This window comes from Canis lupus, chromosome 1 (assembly GCF_048164855.1).
Source record: "Canis lupus baileyi chromosome 1, mCanLup2.hap1, whole genome shotgun sequence".
NCBI classification, from domain to species: Eukaryota; Metazoa; Chordata; class Mammalia; order Carnivora; family Canidae; genus Canis; species Canis lupus.
This window is the reverse complement of record NC_132838.1, coordinates 19,018,421-19,038,928: the sequence shown is the minus strand read 5'-3', so window position 1 is coordinate 19,038,928 and position 20,508 is coordinate 19,018,421. Positions and strand designations below refer to the sequence as shown.

The following is a 20,508-nucleotide window of genomic DNA, read 5'->3' as shown; positions in this document are numbered from 1 at the left end:
ATTCACAGTGTTGGCAACCATCACATCTATCAAATTCTGAAACGTTTTTATCCCCCCTCACACACAAAAAAAACCCCTTACAATTGTGATGGTTAATTTTATGTGTCAACTTGGTAGGCTATGGTGCTGAATTCTTTGGTCAAATACAAATCTAGGGGTTGCTATGCAGGTATTATTAATATTTGAATCAATAGAATTATTTATTTATTTGTGAGAGACACAGAGAGAGGCAGAGACATAGGCAGAGGGAGAAGCAGGCTCCCTGTGGGGAGCCTGATGTGGCACTTGATCCCAGGACCCTGGGATCACGACCTGAACCAAAGGCGGATGCTCAACCACTGACCCACCCAGATGCCCCGAATCAATAGACTTTGACTAAAGCAGATTACCCTCTATAATGTGGGCAGGTCTTATCCAGTTGAAGGTCTTAAGAGGAAAGACTGAAGTCCCCCAAGGAAAAAGGAATTTGGCCTCCACACTACAGCATAAAAATTCAGCATTGGTTCCCAGCATTTCGACTCAAAACTGAAACATCAGCCTCTTTTGGAATTTTAGCGTGTCAGGCTCCTGCCCTGCACATTTCAGACTTGGAACCCCCACAATGGTGTGAGCCAATTAACCAGTCTCTCTCTGCTCACCCACCCTTCCCCACTGCACGTACATGCATATGTACATCCTTCCTTTGGGCACTGTTTCTTCTCTGGGGAACCCTGACCAACAGACCCATTAAATTCACTCCCTGCCTCTGTTGTGTGATGATCTCAGCCTATAACCAGTGTTATGGTTGGATCTACTCTTGTAGTTCTTATTATGATTATAAACTATGCATCAGAAAACTGAAAAAAAAATTATTATCTACAGGACCTGGAAATTATACAGCATACCTGGGGCTACACAGCAAGGGGTTCTGCTTCTATTGGGGTGTAGAGTTGGGGGTGGTCTATGATTTCATAGGCTCCCACTGCTGGCAAATTTAATATAGAAATGTGAATTTAAAGTGTGGAAGGAAAAAAACAAGTGTGGAAAGAGAAAAAGTGAGTGGCTCCAATGTTTATTTATCAAAATCAACCAAGATCTCTCAAACAAAAGAGCCTAAGTTGAGATAGCCTCGTTTTTTTGTTTTTTGTTTTTGTTTTTTTAAGCTATAGCTAGTCGGGGATCCTTGGGTGGCTCAGCGGTTTGGCGCCTGCCTTTGGCCCAGGGCACGATCCTGGGGTCCCAGGATGGGGTCCCAGGATCGAGTCCCACATCGGGCTCCCTGCATGGAGCCTGCTTCTTCCTCTGCCTGTGTCTCTGCCTCTCTCTCTCTCTCCATGTCTATCATGAATAAATAAATAAATAAATCTTAAAAAAAAAAAAAAGCTATAGCTGGCCATGTGTTTATTTCAGATCTCTTCTTGAAGTGAATGATGTCTGGGGCAACTGAAGCTCAAGTCAGGTGTTTGCATTACAAAAACAATAGCAAAAAACTGTCAAGGCTTATACTATAATTCCCTTTTACCCTTAGTCACTGACTACAATATAATAGCTGTCTCTATACGTTTAACTGTTCTGGGTATTTCAGAGAAATGGAATCATAAATATGTAAACTCGAATCTAGTATCTTTCACTTATTTATTTTTTTTAAATTTTATTTATTTATGATAGTCATCACAGAGAGAGAGAGAGAGGCAGAGACATAGGCAGAGGGAGAAGCAGGCTCCATGCAGGGAGCCTGACGTGGGATTCGATCCTGGGTCTCCAGGATCGTGCCCTGGGCCAAAGGCAGGCGCTAAACCACTGCGCCACCCAGGGATCCCTCTTTCATTTAGTATAATGTGCTGGAACTTCTCCCACCATACAGCATGTACTAGAGCTTTAGTTCTTTTTTTTTTTTTTAGATTTATTTATTTATGAGAGAGAAAAAAAGCGCACGTACATGCTTACACATAGGGAGAAGCAGAGGGAGAAGGAGAGAGAATCTCAAGCAGACTGCACTGAGCACAGAGCTCTGCTCGGCTCTTGATCTCAGGATCCCAAGATCATGACATGAGCTGAAACCAAGAGTCAGCTGCCTAACTGAACTGATTCCCCTAGGAGCCCCAGCACTTTATTCCTTCTTAAAAATAATTTTTTTTATCGATGTAAGTGACATATTGGTTTCAGGTTTACAACATAAAAATTTGATATTAGTATATATAGTGAAATGATTACAAGTCTAGTTAACATCCATCACCACACATACTTACAAATATTTTTTCTTAGGACAAGAACTTTTTTTTTTCAAGATTTTATTTATTTAATTGAGAGAGAGAGAGCAAGAGAGAGAGCACAAGCAGGGGCAAGTGGTAGAAGCAGGCTCTCTACTGAGCAGGGTGCCGGATGTGGGGCTTGATCCCAGGACCCTGGGATCAGGACCTGAGATGAAGGCAGATGCTCAACCAACTGAGCCCTATGATAAGAACTTTTAAGATTTACTGTCTTAGCAGTTTTTAAATATACAATATAGTAGTAACTATAGAACAAATAGACATTTTGTTCATATTATATCCCCATGACTTATTTTATAGCTGGAAGTTTGTGCTTTTTAACCCCCTTTATCTTTCATTCTCTACCCTTCATCCTTTGCCAACCACCAGTCTATTCTCAGTATCCACGAGGTCCAGGGTTTTTTTTGTTTTTTTGTTTTGTTTTTGTTTTAGTTTTTTAAAAATTTTTTAAGATTTATTTATTTATGAGAGAGAGAGAGAAAGAGGCAGAGACACAGGAGGAGAGAGAAGCAGGCTCCATGTCAGGAGCCCGACGTGGGACTCGATCCCAGGACTCCAGGATCATGCTCTGGGCCAAAGGCAGGCGCTAAACCGCTGAGCCACCCAGGGATCCCCTGTTTTTTGTTTTTTTTGTTTTTTTTGCTTTTAGCCTCCAAATATAAGTGAGATCATATTATATTTGTCTTTCTCTGACTCATTTCCCTTAGCTTAATGCCTCAAGGGCCATCCATGCTGTTGTAAATGTCAAGGTTTTATTTTGGTGTGGTCCCAATAGTTTATTTTTATTTTTGTTTCCCTTGCCAAAGGTGACATATCTAGAAAAACGTTTCTATAGCTGATGTCACAGAGCTTATTTCGTATGTTTTCTTCTAGGAATTTTACGGTTTCAGATCTCACATTTAGGTCTTTAATCCATTTTGAGTTTATTTTTGTGTATGATGTAAGAAAATGGTCCAGTTTCATTCTTTTGCATGTAGCTCCAGTTTGCCCAGCACCATCTGTTGAAGAGACTTTTTCCCATTGTATATTCTTGCCTCCTTTGTTGTAGATGAATTTACCATATAAGCATGGGTTTATTTCTGGGTTTACTATTCTGTTCCATGGATCATTGTGTCTATTTTTGTGCCAGTACTGTATTATTTTGATAATTACAGCTTTGTAGTATGTCTTGAAATTGGAGATTGTGATACTATCACTTTTGTTCTTCTTTTTCAAGATTGCTTTGGCTAGTTGGATTCTTTTGTAGTTCCATACAAATTTTAGGATTATTTGCTCTACTTCTGTGGAAAATGATGTTGATGGTTTGATAGGGATTGCATTAAATCTGTAGAGTGCTTTGGGTAGTATAGACATGTTAACCAAATTGATTCTTTCAATCTTTGAGTATGGAATGTCTTTCCACTGGTTTGTATCATCTTTAATTTCTTTCATCATTATTTTATAGTTTTTGGTGTACCAGTCTTTCATCTTCTTAAGTTAATTCTTAGGTACTTTTAAAATTTTTGGTGCAATTGTAAATGGGATTGTTTTCTTAATTTTTCTTTCTGCTACTTCATTATTAGTGTAGAGAAATGGATTTGATTTCTGTATATCAATTTTGTATCCTGTGACCTTACTGAATTATTTATCAGTTCAAGTGGTTTTTTTGGTGGAGTCTTTAAGGCTTTCTAAATATAGAATCATGTCATCTGGAAGTAATGAAAGTTTTACTTCTTCCTTACCGATTTGGATTCCTTTTATTTCTTTTCCTAGTCTGATTGCTGTGGCTAGGACTTCCAATACTATGTTGAATAAGAGTGGTGAAAGTGAATATCCTTGTCTTGTTCCTGATCTTAGGGAAGAGCTCTCAGGTTTTTCACCATTGAGTATGATGTTAGTTGTAGATTTTTCATATATGGCCTTTATTATATTGAGGTATATTCCCTCTAAACATACTTTGTTGAGGTTTTTATCATGAATGGATGTCTGGATGTCATACTTTGTCAACTGCTTTTTCTGCATTTGAAATGAAGCAGAAGTGATCATATGATTTTTGTCCTTTGTCTTGTTGATGTGATGTATCACACTGATTGATTTGCAAATGTTGAACCACCTTTGTATCTCTGGCGTTTTGTTTTTCTTTTTGTTTTTCATGTATTGTTGGAATCAATTTGCTAACATCTTGTTAAGAAATTTTGCATCTATGTTGGTCAGAGATACTGGCATGTAGTTCTCTTTTTTTTTTTTTTTTTTAAGATTTTATTTATTTATTCATGATAGTCACACAGAGAGAGACAGAGAGGCAGAGACACAGGCAGAGGGAGAAGCAGGCTCCATGCACCGGGAGCCCGATGTGGGATTCGATCCCGGGTCTCCAGGATCACGCCCCGGGCCAAAGGCAGGCGCCAAACCGCTGCGCCACCCAGGGATCCCTGTAGTTCTCTTTTTTAATAGTGTCTTTATCTGATTTTGCTATCAGGGCAATGCTGGCCTCTTAGACTGAATATGGAAGTTTTCCTTCCTCTTCTATATTTTGGAATTGTTTGAGAATTATTATTATTAACTCTACTCTTATGCGTTTGGTAAAATTCACCTGTGAAGCCATCTGGTCTGGAATTTTATGCGTTGATAACTTTTGGATTATTGACTCAATTTTACTGCTAGTAATTTATCTGTTCAAATTAGGTTTATATGTAATATTCTGTACATATAGCAGTCTATATTAGGCTGATGGTTACTTAAGTTTGAATCCATTCTAAAAGCAATAAATTTTTATCCCCTCCCCCACACACAAACACACATTTTATGTATATGATATCACCACACTTTACATGCTTTTATTTTGTGGATCCCTTGACTAATTTTTATAGATATCATTGATTTTACTATTTTTGTGTATTAATCTCCATATTGGTTTTGTAAGTGATTGATTTATTACTTTTATTATAATAAAAGTTTGTATGTACCTGTGAATTTTTTCCTTTACTAATTTTCTTACTTGTGATTGTGGCATTTCCTTTCCACTCAAAGAAGTCCTAACATTTTTTTTTTTAAGATCTTATTTATTTATTTTACAGAGAGAGTATATATGCCAGTGGGGGGAGGGACAAGCAGGTTCTGCACTGAGCATGGAGTCCGATGTGGGTTTTGACCCCACAACCCTAAGATCATGAGCCAAGCCAAAGTCAAGAGTTGGCTGCCCACCTGAATGAGCCATCCAGGTGGCCCTCTAACATTACTTGTAAGGGTCTTTTAGTGATGATTAATTCCTTTCAGTTTTGTTTGTCTGAGAAACTCTTTATCCCTTCTTCTATTCTGAATGATAGTCTTGCTGGATAGAGTATTCTTGGTTTCATTTTTTTTTTTTTTTCCCTTTTAGCACAAATCAGCACCTTCTTCTGGCCTGCAAAGTTTCTGCTGAAAACTAAGCTCACAGCCTTAGGGGGTTTCTCTTGTATGCAACTCTTTTCTTTTTTCTTGCTGTTTTAAAAAATTCTCTCTTAATCACTACTTGTTGCTATTTTAATTATTATGTGTCTTGGCGTGACCTTCCTCAGATTGATTTTGTTGTAGACTCTCTATGCTTCCTACATATGGATTTTTGTTTCCTTCCCCACATTAAGGAAGTTTTCAGCTATTATCTCTTCAAATAAATATTCTGCCCTCTTTTCTCTCTCTTCTCCACCTGGGATCCTTGTAATGCAACTATTATTACACTTGTTGGTGTCACTGAGTTCCCTTAACCAATTCTCATTTTTTATTATTTTTTCTTTTTTCCTGTTGTTTGGTTGCTTTCCATTACTCTGTCTTCCAGGTCACTGATCTGTTATTCTGCTTTCTCTAGTCTAGTATTTATTCCTTGAGGTGTATTTCTAATTTTAGTTACTGAGTCCTTCATCTCTGATCTTTTTAAAAATATTTTTTCCTGTCTCTTTGCTAATGGTCTCCTTGAGATTCTCCACTCCTTTATTAGTCCAGTAAGTGTCTTTATGACCATTACTTTGAATTCTCTATCAGGCACATTGCTTATCTCTGTTTCTCCACCCCTCCCCCCTTTCTTTTAGCACTTTGCCATGATTTTTGTCCTGATCTTTCATTTGGGAGATATTCTGATGTCTCCTAATTTTTTTCTGACTTTTAGGGAAGTTTGTTAGAAATCTCAGAAGGTTCTAAAGCACATGCCTAAATAAGATCATAGATCATTTTAAACTTAATATTTAATTATTTATTCAAACAAGGTGGCAACAAAAGATTCCAAAGGCAAATACATAGGGTTATGTAGTTGTTAGCAAAACTTAACTCCTTTAATGTTGAGAAGATTTCATTTTCTTAAGTAATCAGGGACCTGATAAAAACAAATATAAAAACCTTGTTTTTTTTTTCTGGGCAGATAAAGGATAAAAAAAATTGGTTTATAATTTATCAAGAGCAGACCAACAATCCAGGAAAACTTTGCTTTTTTAAGAGAAAGAAAAACCAAATTTAGTCTCATATTAGTGTACTTTTGAGACTCATTCATCCCAGTCTTAGTCTTGGGCACTCATAATATTTTTTTTCTAAAGATTCCCCTTCACAAACCTACAATTTTCTTTTCCATTCAGATTTTGTCCTAAGTTTTTTTCTCTCTAAGCAACCAGTGTCATCTCAGGACTGAATGACCTTCTTTTCCCTCAACAAAAATGTATTTTTATCCCTTATACTCTATCTTACCAAAAACATATCTGTAACTTTTCCTACATACAGAGATATTTTCCTTATTATTTCCAGTATATATATATATATATACACATATGACTACTGGACTACATATATACATATATATGTATATATGGTTGTATATATATGTATATATATACATATATCAGTATTTTTAATGCTTAGAAACCTTAATTTGTGGTAGAAACTAAGTAGTAAGCAATTGAGAAGCTGTTATACCCACATTCTTTAGATTGGCACATTTATAAATACATTTCATAATTTCTAAAAACGTGTTTCTTCATAGTACAGTCTTTTAATAAAGCACAAAACATATTTACTAAGAAACCCAGATTATCTTTAGTTTTCCTGTAAGACAAAAGTAGGTAAACCTATGTTTAGTATTTAATGTTTTATTATTTTATCTTATTTGGAAAAGACTTAGGTATCCAATGAGTTTAAACCAATTTATCATTTTATCTAGCAAAACTTCAAAGTTTTAAACTACCAAAGATATTGAAAGCTGTAAACCTTTTAATATATTTAACCTACTTGTTCTTCTGAATTACCCATGTAAACTTCATGTGACAAAATCAATCATCATTTAAAGTCATTATTGTTGACAAATCACAACAGATACAACACAAATTTAGCTAATGAATTAAGGTAGAATAAAAGCAGGTTATCTGTATTAATATTTGATGTTGACAACTCTAAAAGACATGTCTATTTTAACTAAATGAGCAACCTTGAAATAGTTTTAATATTGAATATGTTGCACCTGGTTTACTAAAAAGTCGATCTGGGCACCTAGCTGGCTTAGTCAGTAGAGCATGCGACTTGATCTCCAGGCTGTGAGTTCAAGCCCCACATTGGTGTAGAGATTACTTAAAACTAAGATCTTTTTTAAAAATGTCAATCAATTTGTTCCCCACCGTCAATTTTGTCTGGAGCTGTTGTGGGGAAATCTGAGGTGGGCCATTTAAGGTCAGGGGAGCCTTTGGGCCCCTCATGCCACTTTTGGAGGTGCTCCAGTTTGAGCTTCATCAGGGGTATCCTGCCAGCCTGCATTGCCTTTTGCTCCTTGATAGTAGGGGTAGGAGGAGCAGGAGCTGATGCTGGAGGCACCGAGGATTGTATAGGAGCAGCCCAGGTGCTGGAACAGGAGGAGGAGGAAGAGATGGAGGGAGGGAGAGGTGCCAGGGGAAGCCCTGGCAAGGCCCGAGGCAGATTCAGAGTTTGGACCAAAGTCTTTCTGTTTCCTATCTCTCCCTCCTGTGAAACAGGCATTTTTTTCCCCCTGGCTGCTTTTCAGCCCTTCTGGCGAGGCAGAGGAGCAGGCAGCGGGTTGGACATTGGTTCTGATGCTTGTGCTTGGGTGGTGGATTTAGGGTTTCCAATGTCTGCCTGTCTTCCTTCTCCTCCTCTTCTAAGTGCTGGGAAGGGGGTCAGGTGTCTTAGATTTTTGTCCATACTTCCCTCTCTGGTCCGTCAATTGGGTTCCTTCCCTGGAGGCCCTGGAGGCATCTTTATTACGGAGACACATCAAAGCTTGTGGTGCCGCTTTGAATGGACTCCCACTGAGTGGGGCAGTTGGATGGGGCAGTCCCCAGGAGAATGCAGGGGCAGGATGTGGTGTGAGCACGCTAGGTGGCAAGAGCTCACGTTGGTTCCCATAGTAATCCTGTATCTAGGCTGGGGTAAGGGGAGAGAAACGGTGCCCAGCAGCTCTTTTATATCTTTAGGGGGAGTCTCTGAAAGATCTCTGCCCGCCCAGTGCATGTTTTGAGATTAGTAAATGAACCTGCTCCCCAGGGTCTCCTGACATTTTTCAAACTGCTGCTTCTGCTGTATTTCTGAGGGGTTGTTTATTCTCTCTCTTTAAGAACAGAGACTTTCCTATGGCCCTTGTCTTCTGACTCTCCCACAGCCAGCCTGCTGATTTTTCAAGTCCCCGGTGTTAAGTGCCTTCAGATTTTCCAAGCCAGATGTTATGGGGATTTGTCTTCCCAGAGCAGGTCCTTTCTGGGGGGTCTGGTGTGGGGTCTGTTCTCCCTTTGTGCTTGTGATGCCCCAAACCCACCAGCCGCAGGGGTGGGTTTGGTTTCTGATCGTCTCTACCCTTTCTACCATGTTTGAGGTAGCCTCCTCTCTCCAGTTACCTCTGGAGAGCCATTTTGCCAGTCCTTGGGTCACTTTCTGGCTTAGTTGCACGAATGTGGATGATGTATCTGTGGGACAAGGTGAGCTTCGAATTCTACTCCACCATCTTCCTTGGAGTTTGTGTGTATTGTGTAACATAGGGGTCCAGCTTCATTCCTCCGCATATGGCTGTCCAATTTTCCCAACACCATTTATTCATTTTATTTATTTATCCATGAGAGACACACACGGAGAGAGGCAGAAACACAGGCAGAGGGAGAAGCAGGCTCCATGCAGGGAGCCCCATGTGGGACTCGATCCCAGAACCCCAGGATCACAACCTGAGCCGAAGGGAGGTGCTCCACCACTGAGCCACCCAGGCACCCCAGCCCCAACACCATTCATTGAAGAGACTGTTCTTTCCCCATTATATATTCTTGGCTCTTTTTCTGTAAATTAATTGGCCATTTATATGTGGATTTATTTATTTATTTCCCTGTTCTATTCCATTGATCTATGTATCTGTTTTTAGGCCAATATCATTCTGTTTTGATTATTGTAGCTTTGTAACCTTGCTACAAATCAGAGAGCATTGGGAAGCCTGGGTGGCTCAGCAGTTGAGCCTGCCTTTGGCCCAGGGTGTGATCCTGGAGTCCCTGGATCAAATCCCACATCAGGCTCTCTGCAGGGGACCTGCTTCTCCCTCGTCTGTGTCTCTGCCTCTCTCTCTTTGTGTCTTTCATAAATAAATAAAATCTTATATTAAAAAAAAAAAAAGAAATCAGGGAGTATGATTCCACTAGCTTTGTTTTTTGTTCCTCAAGATTGGTTTGGATATTCAGGGTCTTTTGTGGTTACATACAAATTTTAGGATTGTTTGATCTGTTGCTGTGAAAAATACCACTGAAATTTTTATTGGGATTTCATTAAATTTATAGATTGCTTTGGATAGTATGGACATTTAAGCAATACTAATTTTTCCATTCCAGGAGCACATAATACCTTTTCCATTTATTTGTGCTATCTTCAATTGCATTTTTCAGTGTTTTATAGCTTTTAGTGCACAAGTCTCTCAACTCCTTGGTTAAATTTATTCCTAGGTATTCTTTGTGATGCAGTTGTCAATATGATTTTTTTAAAGTTTTTATTTATTTATTCATGAGACACACACACACACACACACACACACACACAGAGGGGCAGAGACACAGGCAGAGGGAGAAGCAGGCTCCAGGCAGGGAGCCCGATGTGGGACTGGATCCCGGGTTTCCAGGATCACACCCTGGGCTGAAGGCGGCGCTAAACCGCTGAACCACCCAGGCTGCCTGTCAATATGATTGTTTTCTTAATTTTTCTTCTGCTACTCTGTTATTAGTGTAGAGATATGCAACAGATTTTTCCGTATTGCTTTAATACCCTGCAACTTCACTGACTTTTTTAAAAAAGGCTTTTTTAATGATGTCTTTAGGATTTTCTATATATAATGTCATGTCATCTGCAAATAGTTACAGTTTTACTTTTTCCTTCTTGATTTGAATGCCTTTTATTTCTCTTTCTTGCTTGATTTTTCTGGCTAACATTTCCAACACTGTATTGAGTAAAAGTGGAGAGAGTAGTGGGCATCTGTCTTGTTCAGATATTAGAGGAAAAGCTTTCAACTTTTTATCATTAGGTATTATGTTACTTGTGGGTCCATATATGGTTTTCATTATGTTGAGGTACATTCCTTCTATACCCACTTTGTTGAGAGTTTTTATCATAAATGAAGATTGAATTTTATCAAATGCTTTTTTTCCCCATCTATTGAGTTGATTGTATGATTTTCATCATTTATTTTGTTAGTGTGCTATATTAAATTGACTTGTGGGTGTTTTACCATCTTTGCATCCCTGGAATAAATCCCACTTGATCATAGTGTATGGTCCTTTTATTATATTGCTGAATTTTGTTTTTTTTGTTTTTTGTTTTTAAATATTTTATTTATTCATGAGAGACACACAGAGAGAGAGGGGCAGAGACACAGGCAGAGGGAGAAGCAGGCTCTATGCAGGGAGCCTGATGTGCGGGACTCCATCCCAGGACTCCAGGATCACGCCTTGGGCCGAAGGCAGATGCTCAACTGCTGAGCCACCCAGGCATCCCTTGTTGCTGAATTTTGTTTGCCTATATATATATTTTTGTTTGTTTGTTTGCCTATATTTTATTGAGGATTTTTGCATCTACATTCATCAAGTATATTGCCTATAATTTTCTTTTTTTGTAGTATATTCATTTGTTTTGCTAACAGGGTAATGCTGGCCTCATAAAATGAATTTGGAAGTTTTCTTTTTCTTCTGTTTTTTGGAAGTGTTTTAAAGGATTGGCATTATTTGGTAGAAATGACCAATGAAGCTCTCTTGTCCTGGACTTTTGTTTGTTGGGAGGTTTTTGATTACTGCTTCAGTCTTCTTATTAGAAGATTAGATTTTCTTTTTCTTTATGATTCAGTCTTGTAGTTTGTAGGTTTCTAGGAATTTACCCATTTCTTTTGGATTGTTCAATTTGTTGGAGTATAATTTTCATAGTATTCTGTTATGATCAGTGGTGCCACTTCCTTTTGGTGTGTCTAAAGATTTGTAAATTTTATCTTTTCAAAAATCAGCTTTGTTTCGTTGACCTTTTGCTATTGCTTTTTTAGTCTATATTTCATTTATCTTTGCTTTGATCTTTGTTACTTTTTTCTTCTACTAAATTTGAGCTCAGTTTTTCTTTTTCTGGTTCTTTGATGTGTAAAGTTAGATTGGGTTTTTTTTGTTGTTTGTTTGTTTTTGAGATTTTTCTTGTTTCTTGAGGTAAGCGTTTATTGTGCACTTCCCTCCTAGACCTACTTTTGCTGCATCCCATAAGTATTGGTATGTTGTATTTTCATTTGTTTCAAGGCATTTTTTATTTCTCTTGATATTTTTTTGACTATTGGTTGTTCAGTAGCATGTTGTGTAACATGTACATATTTGTGAATTTTCCGATTTTCTTGTAATTTCTCGTTTCATTCATTGTGGTCAGGAAAGATGCTTGATTTGGTTTAAGTCTTCTTAAATTATTAAGACTTGTTTTGTGGCCTAAAACATAATCCGTCCTGGATAATGTTCTTTGTACATTTGAGAAGAATGTGTATTCTCTTGTTTTTGGATGGATTGTTATATATATATATATACATCTGGTCTAATGTATTTTTAAGAGCCAGTGTTTCCTTATTGATTTTCTGTCTGGATGATCTATCCATTGATGAAACTGGGGTATTAAAATATTGTAGTTATTATTGTATTGCTGGTTATTTCTCTCATTATGTCTGTTAGTATGTCCTTTATATATTTTGTTGGTACTATTTTTGGGTGCATAAATATTTACAAATGCTATATCCCCTTGGAGGGTGACCCTTTCATCATTATGTAATGACCTTCCTTGTCTCTTATTACAGCCCTTGTTTTTAAGTCTATACTGTCTGATATAACTGTAGCCACGCAGCTTTCCTTTGTTTTCCATTTGAATGGACTATCTTTTCCTATCCCTTTACTCTCTGTCTGTGTGTGTCCTTATATCTCAAGTGAATCTGTTGTAGGTAGCATATCGATGGGTCTTTTATTCATTCAGACACTCCGTGTCTTTTGATTAAAGAATTTAGTTCTTTTACATTTAAAGTAGTTCTCAATATGCATATACTTACTGTCATCTTGTTAATTGTCCTTTGGTTGTTTTGAAGTTCTTCTGTTCTTTTTATTCTTTATTCCCTTATTCTCTTCCCTTGTGATTTGGTGATTTTCTGTAGTGGTACACTTGATTCTCCTCCTCTATATATTTTGTATATGGACTCTAGGTTTTTGCTTTGTGGTTACCATGAAGCTTACATGTAACAACTTAGAACAATGTATTTTAAGTTTATCATGACTTATATTTGAATACCTTCTAAAGCTCTACACTTTTAACCACCGCTCCTATTACCAGTTTTATGTTTTTGTTCACAGGTTAAGTCTTTTTATTTTGTGTATCTGTCACTAAAATATTATAGTTACAGTTATTTTCACTATGTCTCTACTTCTGTGTTTTAGCTCTCACACAAGCTTTTTATGCAACTAATCTACCACCTTTACATTCGATTCTTTTTTTTTTAAAGATTTTATTTATTGATTCATGAGAGACACAGAGAGAGAGACAGAGACAGAGACACAGGCAGAGGGAGAAGAAGGCTCCATACAGGGAGCTCAATGTGGGCTGAGCCAAAGGCAGAAGCTCAACCACTGAGCCACCCTGGCGTCCCTTTACATTAGATTCTGATTTCACTATATATTTATTTTCACTAGTTAGATTTATACTTCTGTGGTTTCCTGATACTAATTAGCACCCTTCCATTTAAGCTTGTAGAAGTCCCTTTCAGATTCCTTCTAAGGCCTGTGTAATGGTGATGAATTCATTTTTGCTTTTGCTTGTCTGGAAAACTCTTTATCACTCCTTAAATTCTGTATGAAAACACTGGCAGGCACCATATTCTTGGATGAAAGTTTGGAAGATGTTTTTCTTCCAGCACTTTGAATACATCCTGACACTCCCTTCTGGTCTGCAAAGTTTCTCCTGAAAAATCTGCTTATTGTATTATGGGGGGAAATCTCTTTTACACAACAGATTGTTTTTCTCTTGATGCTTTTAAAATTTTTTCCTTATCTTTAACTTCTGACCTTTTAATTATAATGTGTCTTGGTTTGAGTCTTTCAGTTCTTATTTAGAACTCTCAGGGCTTCCTGGATCTGGATGTCTGTTTTCTTCCCCAAGTTAGAGAAAATTTCAGCTAGCTGTTCTTTCTTCAAACGAGCTTTCTGCCACCTTTCTTTTTTCTCTTTCTTCTGGAACTTTGTAATGCAAGTTTTGGTGGTTTATAACCAATATAGTGATGTTGTTTCATAAGTCCTATAAGCTATCTACTTTTTACATTGTTTCATTTCTTTTCTTTTTTTCTGCTCTGATTGGGTGAGTTCTACTGCCCTATATCTGAGTTTACTCATCCTTTCTTCTTCTTCATCTAGTTTACTGTTGAACCCCTCTGGTTATTTTTCAGTTCATTGATTATATTCTTTGGCTGTCTCATAGAGGAGAATCTAAGTCAGTACCTAGATTCAGGCAGATTGTAAGTCAGACCCCTCAGACAGCAGCTTTTGAATCATAGAAATATATATAGTCCTATAGGACTGTAAGCATTAAGTCCACTGGCTACTTATACTGGGCATCGTAGTAGTGTCCCCTGAGTGTCAGTCACAAAAATTGGGGTGCCAGACAACTATATGAGCTCCTTTCTGGGAGATACCAGTAATCTGAAGCAAGGCAGATGGAATGCATAGGATGGCATCTCCTGACTTTTGTCCCAGTACAGAATCTTAGTAGGTCCCTAGATATATGTCAAACCAGAAGCCTACCCCTCAGGCCAAAGCTTCAGGACAAGCAAATAGTCCTTTATCACAAAAAACCTGGGGGAAGAGGGATGTTTAGCCTTATATCTGTATTGTATCCTGGAGTTTGTAGCAGGCCAAAGATGGCCTCCCCATTTGTTAGAGTCTTATGGAATACAAGAATGCAGAGCCTGCTGGCCATCAGAGCTAGGCAGTGAAGGGCCATCTATAGATGGTAAGCCATAGAAAAACCGGGCTCCTTGGACTGCTGCCTCTTGCTGTGCTCTGGAAATGGTAGACATTTTAAAACTCTTTCTCTGTTGGTTACAGTCCTATGTGACCTGTGATAGGCAATCTAGAAGTGTTACCTCATTGCACCTGCAAAAACCTGGGCACCAGATGAGGGTACAAACTCCTTTCTGGGAGATACCAATAAGCTGGAGGGAGGCAGAGAAAGAGGGTAAACATGACGTTCACCAGCCTCCCTGCCCTGAGAATCCCTCTAGATGTGTGCCATGCCAGAGGCCTGCCCTTCAGGCCAAAGCTCCGGGACAAGTACATAGTCCTTTATCACATAAAGACTAGGCCTATATTTTAATCTGCTATCTGAGCAGTCCTCTGGTGGTGGTGGCAGGCCATGAACTTGTCTCTGCAATGGTTACAGTCCTGTGGGTCCCCAGCATGCAGGCTCTGCTGGCTTCCAGAGACAGGTGATCAAGAGACATCCACTGGGTGGTCAGTTGTAAAAACTGGGGCGCCAGGTATAAAAACGGTACCCCATGCATGTAAAACCTCCCTTAGGGAGATACTGGTGCTTTGGAGTGCAGCAGGGGGCATGCGGAAAGATGGTGCCTAGATTAAAAAGTGTCCACTGGCCTCCATCCTTGGTGGGTACCCCAGCCGGCCCCCAGATGTGTGTTAACTTAGATGCCTGCCTCTTAGGTGGATGGTTTAAGAGAAGTACGCCTCTTTGACATCAAGTCTGCTGCTTCTGCCCCAGGGCTCTGGTGTGCAGGGGAGGCCCAGGGCCCGATCCCTTCTGAGCCATTTCTTAGCTTGCACACTAGCCCTCCTGGCCTCATGGATACAAACCCTGCTGGCTTTAAAAGCTGCAAGTTTTAGGGGTTTATCTCTCAGGGGTAGGCCTTAAAAGTTGGGGTTCCCAACATGCCGTTCAAGCTCCTCACTCCTGACGGAGAGGCTCTGGATTTTGAATGCTGGAGGTGGGGTTTTCAGAAAGGTTGCATCTCTGTCTTGCCTACCCACCTCCGTGTGGGCTGTTTGCCCCACATTATGGGTCCCTCCGCATTTGTTTTCGTTTTCAGAGGAAATTGTTCTGTATGTAGCTGTAGATCTGGTATATCCATGGGAGGAGGTGAGTTCAGGATCTTCCAAAGTCTCCATCTTGAACTGCCCTTATTCCTTTTTATGGCTAAATTATATTCCATTATATGTATATACCACATTTTGTGTATCCACTCAGCTGTGGATGGGATATTTAGGTTGTTCCTACCTTTTGGCTGTTGTGAGTCAGGCTGCTGTGAACATTCACGTATAAGTATTTGAGTACCTGTTTTCAGGGGTTTGTGGTATAGACTTTAGAGTATTGCTGTTTATATAGCAATTCTATTTAACTTATAGAGGAACTGCCAAACTCTTTCAACAGTGGGCGTAGCATTTGACATTCCCACCAGCAATGGATGAAGGTTCCAGTTTCTCCACAGTGTCCTTGCCAACACTTATTTCCTTTTTTTTTTTTTTAAGTTCTACACCCCATGTGGGGCTTGAACTCACAACCCTGAGAACAGGAGTCATACACTCTACTGAGCTACGTAGGCGCCCTTCCTTTTTTATTTATCTGTGATGTGGTATCCCATTGTGGTTTTGATTGCATTTTTTGATTTGCATTTCCCTGATGACTAATGTTGAAGATTTTTTTTTTATATACTTGCTGGCCACTTAATATATCTTCTTTGAAGAAATGTCAATTTAACTCAAGAAAGTCATTTTTACAGTGGTTTTTTTTTTTTTTTTTTTGGCAGGCCTTTTTGTAAAAATGCACCAGAAGTTTTATTGTAACCAGAACTTCCTAGTTAATTTTGATGGGACTTTTAGAAGCTGTCTTACAATTTTCCCAGATTTCATTCACATCACATGAAGGCAACAGTTGCTGAAACAGAGTCCATTGGGGTGCATTTGGTTTTGCTATCACATTGGAGTTTTTTTTTTTTGTGTGTGTTTTTTTTACATTGGAGTGTTTTAAGAACTATTTTATCCCCATTGGATATCATTACTGAACAGTTTCTGGTACTGATCATCAGTAAGAACCTTTAGGTGGTGCTCTTTGATTAAAAACATATATTTCTCAACCACTGTAAATATAGTAGGACATCCTAGAGGAAAGAGTGGCCTCTTTCTTCTTTCTTTTCTTTCTTCCTTTTTTTTTCTTTTTTTCTCTTTTCTTTCTTTCTTTTCTTTTTTTTTTCTTTTCTTTTCTTTTCTTTTTTCTTTTCTTTCTTTTCTTTTCTTTCTGGGACTTTCAGGTCTGCTCAGAACTTTTTCTCAATTTCTCTGGCAGAGTCTAATCTGTCCTTTGTCCTTTCACCCCATTTCCAAAGGATTGCCCTGATATAGATAGACCTGTCTGAATTACTGCTGTGGAAGCCAACTGTCAGTTGGGAATAGCAGAGGGAGGTCCTAATTTCCCACCTTATAAAGCACCCCCGCCCCCCAGGCTGTGACTCTCTCATCATCTGCTGGCAATTATGCCTCCCAAACAAGTCCCCCACTGATGTCCTTCTACAGAGAAACTCCATCTCTGAGGCAAAGTCCTGGGGCACCTGAGTGGCTCAGTGGGTTAGGCATCTGACTCAATTTTGGCTCAGGTCATGATCCCAGGATCCTGGGATCAAGCCCTATATCAACTCTGCACTGAGCACTGAGTTTGCTTAAGATTCTCTCTCTCCCTCTTTTTCTACCTCTCCTCCCCAACACATGTTCTCTCTCTCTAAAAAAAAGTCTGTGGCATAGTTCCATTTCTTTAGTGAGGTCATGGCATACTGTTGGGGCGCTGACTGGCCTGTCCGGCAGCCGGCTTATCACACTCAGCCCTCCTCCAGCCTCAAGTCTCAGGTACCGCTCTTCTTCTCATCAGTTCTCCTGCTCTTCAACATCCTAGTTTCCCTTTGATCATTTGCTCACTTCCCAGCCCCTACTTTTGTTCAAAGGTTACCTTTGCTTTTATTCTACCCTCAGAATTGAGTTCTAAAATTGTGCCTTATCTAAGTATCTGAAGATGCACCCTCCCTGGACACAACTGCTCTTGCCACCTATAGATCCATACCCTCTACCTTTCAAAGTCTGCTGGCCTTTTCTCACTCACTCCTCCCCTGATACATAGTATCCTGCCCCTGACTTTTATTTCTCACCACCAGGGGACCCCTGTGTTTCTTTAAAAACCTTGCAGGCCTAGCTTCTGCCATATATCCTACTTAAAAGATACTTTCCAAAGATTTTACTAAAGCATTTATTTTTTAAACAAAAATATACATTAAATCTCAGATTTACAGAGTATAGAAATAATTTATCCAAAGCAATTTGCATTTTAAAATTGTTAATATTGCACCCAACAGTGTAAGTCTTTGACACATTTGAATTGTCGACCTTTCCCACAATTCACAAAACAGGAGAGAAAACTGAAATTATACAAGCAAACTTTGCTTTACCAAAAAAATAAAATAAAATAAAATAAAAAGAGAGAGAGAGAGAGAGAGAGAGAGGGAGAGAGAAAAGAAAAGAAAAAACAATTTAGTTTTTTTTATTTACAAGATAAAGTTGTAAACTTCCAGAAATTTACTTCCATAGAAAAAAGAGCCATACATTCTTTTATCATACCTAGAATATGAACTATGTACATGTTGTGATTTTCTCATAAGAATTCAAAGGGACAGATACTGTGAACATTCACAACCTAATGGTAGAGAACAGAATTATTGAAAACACTTCTGTATCTTCACTAGAATATGGAAACTGGTATGTGAAAAACACAGAAGAAAGCCTCTAGAAAAAAAACTTTTGCCTCTTTGAGGATAGTTTCCATAATCGCTTAAAATCATTTTCAATTATAAAGGATACAGTGTTAGGTCTTCAGAGAAAAGGCTGTTGGCAGCCACATTTCTAAGACTAAGATGAGTGAAAACGTGAGGCCTCTGTTTAAGTCCCTTTTTTTTTTTTTTTTTTGTTCAAGTCCCTTATAAAATATACATAGGCAGGCACAGAGTTTGCTTTTCAAAAGAAAGCTTTACCAAGAAAAAAAAAATCACAATTTATCACTGATGTCCTTAGTTTAAGAACTTTTTTTAAAAAGCCCATAAATATTTCAACACATCTTTTAAAAATGGAAGTAGGGAAGGAAGCGGCTAAAATAGTATGCAAAGTAAGAATAAACCCACATGATGCACACTTTTAACCTGGTAGTAAACCGAGCAGATGGAAACCTTGTACTGATGAAATGTGAAGTAATGTATGAGAAGAGGAAACCCTGCAGCTCATTATCAACTCTGAAAAAGTTATTGGACCACTTAGCTTCCAGGTGATGAACTTTCATGCATGTTTTTGTCCTTGCCCTTATAAATAAAAGATCTTTGTTAATAAGGTAGCCTATGGGGAAGAAAGCAACCTCTGGGAAATTCATGTTGAAGATCCCAGGTAGGAATGATCTAAATGTAATTTTACGGTGAGTACCATTTGAATTGAAATATAAGACATTTTGTGATTCTGTCGTCCTGGGTGGAGACTGATTTAAAACGTTCCCTTTGAATCAAAATGAACACAATCAGTTGAAGAATAGGACTTCTGAAAAGGTCTTCTTCGCTGTTGCAACAGTCCAGCCAGCCCAAGTAGCTTGCTTATAAAGCTAGTGTTTTTTTTTAACATCCTCGTGACAAATTCAGTTTGTTTGTTTTAAAGTCCTGAGAGTCTTTCATAAAAAAATAGACATTTGTGTGTGTGTGACTGTTTTGCGGCAGCCACGGGGCAGGTGCATCAGCTCTCCACTGTGCGCCTGTACTCCGCGGTCCCGTCGGCTATGATCGCATCCAGGGGAGAGCGCTTCTTGCGGATGCTGCGCCCCGAGGAGATGAGGTCCGCGTAGCCCCGCTGGTGGGAGAAGGCGTAGGCCGAGCGCCTGGACGACACCCCCCGGCGGAACACCTGCCGCCGCTTCCACTGCTCTTCTGCTTTCAACCGCTTGCGGTGCTTCTGGATCTACAGAGGGGACAGAGGGGACAGGGTGATGGTGACACTGAAGGTCTGTGATGGGGGAGCAGAGAACTGGCAAGGTGGAGGTGGGCAGGTGCTAACATGCAGGGGTTACCTGTCCCAAATGTCTCATTTAATTAAGGGGCATCACTAGCCTGCTTAGTAGATGGGGCAACACAGAGAGGTGATGGAGCTCTTCCACTGACAAGTTAGAGGGGTACAGGTTCCAGAGAACCCTTATTGCCACTGCATCGTGTCAGTGGAAAAACATGATCTAGGGGACGCTCCTTCCTGATGAAAACACAGTTAAGTACCCCCTTTCCTGCATTCAGCCTCGTGCCTCCTGGGATGTGGATGGCACTTCCAGGAGTGGGACTGGTGGTCCTGCCTTGCTCAGCACAGTCTAGGAGCTGCCGTGGGAGCTCAGCTGGCTCAGGAGGCCTGCGAGAAGTGGGCCCAGCCCTCCCATGCGCAGTTCCCCAGCTCCTAAGAGAAAGCTCCTGTCTGGGGATCCCTGGGTGGCTCAGCGGTTTAACGCCTGCCTTTGGCCCAGGGCGCGATCCTGGAATCCCGGGATAGAGTCCTGCGTCAGGCTCCTGGCATGGAGCCTGCTTCTCTCTCTGCCTGTGTCTCTGCCTCTCTTTCTCTCTGTCTATCATGAATAAATAAATAAATCTAGAAAGAAAGAAAGAAAGAAAGAAAGAGAGAGAGAGAGAGAGAGAGAGAGAGAGAAAGAGAGAAAGAGAGAAAGAGAGAAAGAGAGAAAGAAA

The 20,508-nt window shown here is 39.4% G+C and overlaps 1 protein-coding gene and 1 long non-coding RNA gene across 5 annotated transcripts in view; one reads left to right on the top strand and one right to left on the bottom strand.

Annotated features, from left to right (window-relative positions):
• LOC140631073 (uncharacterized) overlaps nt 1-20,508 on the top strand; it is a 46,228-nt gene that overhangs the window by 20,401 nt on the left and 5,319 nt on the right. The window lies entirely within an intron of this gene.
• ATP8B1 (ATPase phospholipid transporting 8B1) overlaps nt 17,992-20,508 on the bottom strand; it is a 122,675-nt gene continuing 120,158 nt past the window's right edge. For both annotated transcript variants that reach the window (XM_072822254.1, XM_072822243.1), the window contains exon 28: nt 17,992-19,744. In XM_072822254.1, the coding sequence (XP_072678355.1) occupies nt 19,523-19,744 (222 nt within the window). In that variant the 3' untranslated portion in view covers nt 17,992-19,522. The remainder of the gene's footprint in view (nt 19,745-20,508) is intronic.